The sequence below is a fragment of the Lolium rigidum genome, chromosome 7 (genome assembly GCF_022539505.1).
Source record: "Lolium rigidum isolate FL_2022 chromosome 7, APGP_CSIRO_Lrig_0.1, whole genome shotgun sequence".
NCBI lineage: Eukaryota > Viridiplantae > Streptophyta > Magnoliopsida > Poales > Poaceae > Lolium > Lolium rigidum.
The window spans coordinates 290,539,647-290,544,626 of record NC_061514.1 but is presented as its reverse complement, the minus strand read 5'-3'; the positions used below and the strand labels follow the sequence as shown (position 1 = coordinate 290,544,626).

General features: G+C 50.8%; 1 protein-coding gene across 1 annotated transcript; it reads right to left on the bottom strand.

The window, feature by feature from the left end:
* Positions 1–464: 464 nt before the first annotated feature.
* LOC124677057 (UDP-glucuronic acid decarboxylase 2-like) lies at positions 465–4,430 on the bottom strand. The gene is made up of 5 exons (XM_047213055.1): positions 3,619–4,430; positions 3,163–3,242; positions 2,856–2,939; positions 2,009–2,083; positions 465–1,094 (listed from the first exon to the last, which is right to left on the bottom strand). Exons 1-5 carry the CDS (start codon positions 4,388–4,390, stop codon positions 789–791), a joined length of 1,317 nt encoding a protein of 438 aa, XP_047069011.1. The 5' UTR covers positions 4,391–4,430; the 3' UTR covers positions 465–788.
* Between the last annotated feature and the right edge of the window lie 550 nt (positions 4,431–4,980).

Below are 4,980 nucleotides of genomic sequence, written 5' to 3'. Positions count from 1 at the left end.
GGTCTAAAGGCCCAAATGGACCGGGCCTATTGCCCCGTTTTCCACTAGTGATAGTGGTATTATCCATATGATGCAAGTCTATGATACTACTCATATAGTGGTTGGTATCATCTAGTATTATCATAATCTCATGATATTTAATTATTTGTAGAATCTCAATGCAATTGAGTGTATAGGATGTATTTGACATTAAATTTTCTAGTTTCACGTGCTATGATACAGTATCATATTATATTATGATACCACTAGCATATCTCTACTCATTAATTATAGCACCACATCAGATTTTTGCCAGGTGGCATACATGATACTCTTTCTGATACTAGCACTATGGCTAACCTTATTGTAGCATCATTAAGTAGATTTGATCTCAATGTAATTCCCCAAAAATACAACAGCCATGGTTAGATACATAGATCAAGAAAACGCAGCGAGACAGAGGAACAAGTCATCGCTAGCAGAAAGAGTGTGGGAACGGAGCATGTAAAAGGAGAACAAGTCGAACAAACAAATTAACAACATTGGGAGGGTGCGATGCCGTATCTTGTTGCTGCGTGCATCAAGAGTTCGAGACACTACTCCACCCATCCACCCATGGGTCATCTATGGTTCTTGCAGCATTAGCAAAGCTACATCGATCTCTGTATGACTCCACTAATTAAACAACCTACACACTTGTGTATCATCCTCCTCGGTTTCATTAATCTCCAGCCTATTCATCCTTCCGGTTCACCCCAGCACTGTCATCCTCCAACATCTCTCCCTTGACGATTCCTCCGGCCGGATCACTACTGGGCGGTGTCTGGGTTCTTCTGGTCGCCGAAGATGCGGTTGCGGAAGTCCTGGACCATGAGCGGGAGGCCCTTGTTGAGCGGGATCTTGGGCTCCCACCCGAGCAGGTCCTTGGCCTTGGTGATGTCCGGCTTGCGCTTGTGCGGGTCGTCGGCGGTGTTGGCCCGGAACTCGATCTTGGCGTTGGGGTCGATGACGTCCTGCACCACCTTGGCCAGCTCCAGCATGGTGAACTCCCCCGGGTTGCCGAGGTTGAACGGGCCGATGTGCTCGCCCTCCATCAGCTTCATTAGGCCTTCAACCTGCACATTCATTAACCACCCAGTTGCAGGATTAGACACTGAGCATTGATTGATAATAAAACCCAGAAAGAAAATGAGAAGATTTTCTCATGTGCCCGATGGAACAGTGACCACTCGATCCTGCGTTCAAAGAACGACAAGGGACTCGTGCTATGCCGAAGCGGAGAAAGGTCGATGGCTACTACTCCTAGCTCTGACGCTGCCGTGTGTCGGTAGCAACAGTGCACCGACTAGTTTGGAACCACGCCGGAGAGCGGCGCAGACGCAGCACCAACCTCACTACCTGCGCTTCGTCTCCTCCATGGTCCAGGCGCGCGCAGCCTTCCTCGATCTGTTAACCGCTACTCCTACCTAAGCTTCGTTTCCTTGCAGTTTAATCCCATTGCTTCCCATGGAAGCAGCAACCTTGTAGAGGAGGAGACCACAGACTACCATGCTAGAGTGTTGCACGGCCTCCGGCATTTACTGGTGAGCCAGGCCCAGCTGATGGTCGAGCCAATTCGGTCCCTATCAGAATTCAGGGACCGGTCGGCGTACTTGAGCTTGAGTAGGCAGATTGGACCACCCCGATCGACCTAACACAGTCCGTGCCGTGCCGTTGGGAGCACGGACGGACACTGTTACGCTAACATGCGTAGCGTTGTCAAGCAGCAACGACGACTCATCAAAAGCAGAAGAAAAAAAGGTCCACAGTGCCGCAACCAGGCAACAGTTCTAAGAGTCAGAGCACACGGAAATCAATGGCGAACTACAGCTTCGATCAGCTGTACTGTACGTACGATGAAACAACCAATTAGTTAACACTGTGCTTGCTGCACGTTAGGTTGTGAAAGGGTAAATCAAAATCAGGTGTGTGTGTGTGTAAATATTAGATGTGTTGTTCTGAGTTGTGACTTGTGAGAGTGAGAGCTTACCAGATCGGAGACGTACTGAAAGCTCCTCGTCTGCTTGCCGTCGCCGTACACCGTCAGGGGCTCCTTCCTCAGTGCCTGCAACCATCAATTAACCAGGACGGTGTCACCATTAGCTACCACTTGTTAACATCACGCACACCACGTACATACACGGATACACCCATCAGCTAATCGCCCCGAGACAGGTCGCATGCTAAGCATCACTGGTTTTTTCGTCTAGCTAGACGTGTGTGGTACGTGCGTTACTTCGTGGTAATGCTATCATCTGGTCCTGCCGTGTACCTTCGTGCTGTGTATGGCATGGGGATTAACTAGCAGGTGATCGTGTCACGCCGTGACTTGTGAGGAATTTAGAAGTGGGAGTTGGAACGTGGAGTCCACTCGCAATGCCACATGATTTGGGATTTGGGATGATGAGTTAATTAAACAAACCAACATCTGGTCCACTAGTTGTATGTATCTGTCCCCCTTAATTAGCAAAGCCTAGAATGAACTGAATGATGAATCATCTAGCAAGGCTGTGAAATTTCCTATATATCTAGGCAGTGAGAGGGTTTATGTGTTTCAGGACTAGTTTTGGAGCATGCATATATGTCGCAAATGAACTACAGCAGCATTAGATCATTCGTTTCCAGTAGAGCAGTAGCATTAGACTTGCAGGTGTCTCACCCCTAGATAGAGAGTATTATTATCGTAGATCTAGATCCATAGATTAATATACTAGATTAGCGGTAGAGAACAAGCCTAGCTACGACCAAGGCGCGCGGTTAAAGAGATAAGAGGAGGTAACGTGGAAGCATGCATGGGTAATTTCATTTCATTTGCCAGGTTAGCATGTTAGTATTACCTGAGCGACAAAGTTGCTGACGACCCGGCCATCGTCGATGCACATGCGTGGCCCGTAGGTGTTGAAGATCCGAGCAATCCTCACCTGTAACAGATCGATAGGCCAGCTTTAGCTAAAAACTTAACTAATCCAACTAGCTTCAGTTTATTTAACTGCTACTGCTAGCTCCTTTTATCCACTTGCATGCAATACATAGCCATAATATATTATTTGCTTCAAAAGGAAAGAAAATAGAACCGGATGCTTTCATTTCCAGTAAAGTTGAGCTGGCCTGGGGTGAGTGGTGAATGATTAAAGTGTCACGAACCTCGAGGTTGGCGCCGCGGTGGTAGTCCATGGTCAATGTCTCCGCCGTCCGCTTGCCCTCGTCGTAGCAGCTCCGCACACCTGAAGGATGATGAAGGTTCAGGATTCAGTATTCACACACTGACACTATTCAGCTACCGATCGAGTTTTAAGTTTTAACACTACAAACAGAAGAGAAGTATCTATAACAACCATTTCTGTCTCTTTCGTATATACAAACAGAAGACGACGTAGTCAAGATGTGTATGCGGTCAGAGAGCGGCTAGCTATGACCAGACGACTGGATCGACGTTTGAATTGGCAATTGCTGGATCCACAATTCCACATGCGCACTACGCGCAAGTCTCGCAGAGAAAAAGAATGGAATTTTCCATTTTCCACGGAGAATTAAGAAGGAGAAAACTACAGTACTCCGATCGAGGAAGAAGAAGGCGAGAGAGAGCAAGAGGTAACGTACCGATGGGGTTGACGTTCCCCCAGTAGGTCTCGACCTGCGGGTGCTGGAGGGGGTCACCATAGACCTCGCTGGTGCTGGTGAGGAGGAACCTAGCCCCAACGCGCTTGGCGAGGCCGAGCATGTTGAGGGTGCCGACGACGTTGGTCTTGATGGTCTTGACGGGGTTGAACTTGTAGTGCACGGGGGAGGCCGGGCAGGCGAGGTGGTAGATCTGGTCCACCTCCAGCAGGATGGGCTCGACGACGTCGTGGCGGATCATCTCGAAGTTGGGGTTGCCGGCGTGGTGCGCCACGTTCTCCTTGTTGCCGGTGAAGAAGTTGTCGACGACGATCACGCTGTCGCCGCGCGCCAGCAGGCGGTCCACCAGGTGGGAGCCCACGAAGCCGGCGCCGCCGGTCACCACGATGCGCAGGCCCTTGCGCTTCAGGCCGAGCGGCACGCGCCCGCCGGCGGGGAGGCGGGACTCGTACGCCATCCGGCCCGCGCCGTTGGAGGTGTACTGGCGGGAGACGAGGCCCGTCGCGGCAAGGCTCGCCATGTTGGTGGTGGTGGTGGTGGTGGTGGTGGAGGAGGGGGAGAGGAGGAGGAAGACGAGGGTGGCGATGGCCATGCCGACCAGGGCGAAGGCCAGGCGCTGCTCGCCCAGGACGTACCGCAGGGGCTGCGACAGCGGCTTATTCCTCGGCTTGTTCTCGGCCGCCGCGTACGCGCCGGCGCCGTCGACATGCGGCTGCGCGTCGTGGCCGCGGTAGGTGAGCTCGGAGGATGCCATGGCTGGCCGATCTACGGGATGGATCGACCTCTGTGATCTCTGTCCTTCTTGGTGCGGGGTGCGGGAGAAGAGGAGTGGCATCCGCGTATTTGAGGAGGAGGCTGAGGTTAGGTGGGTTTGGCGCGGGCCGTGCGATGGGATCGCGGACGCCCACGTGGAGCCGTGATCGATTGGCGGGAGTCAACGAGCGCGCACGCTCGCCCCTCGATGTGGGTACAATTCACCGAACTTGCCATTCTTACATGTTCATGTGTTTGACTCGTACCTCGGCTTGGGCTGGGTCAACTTTGCTCTCTCGCACTAATCACATGGTCATTGCAGGCTTCGAGGAAAGGGAACCTAGTAAAAAAAAGCAAATGATTCTATAAAAAGTAAAAAAGATAATGGGTCGAGTCGCTATCGAGGTAAACAGAGACAGTGACGGAAGGATCATTTCACTCGCAATCATTTGAATACCATTTATGGATCAATTATGAAATATTTTAACTGTCCTGCTTGGTAGTAATTTATTATTTTTTCGATAAAGGGAATATATTAATATCAAAAGATACCTATTACACTCGGCCTCTGCAACAACGGAACACCCTAGT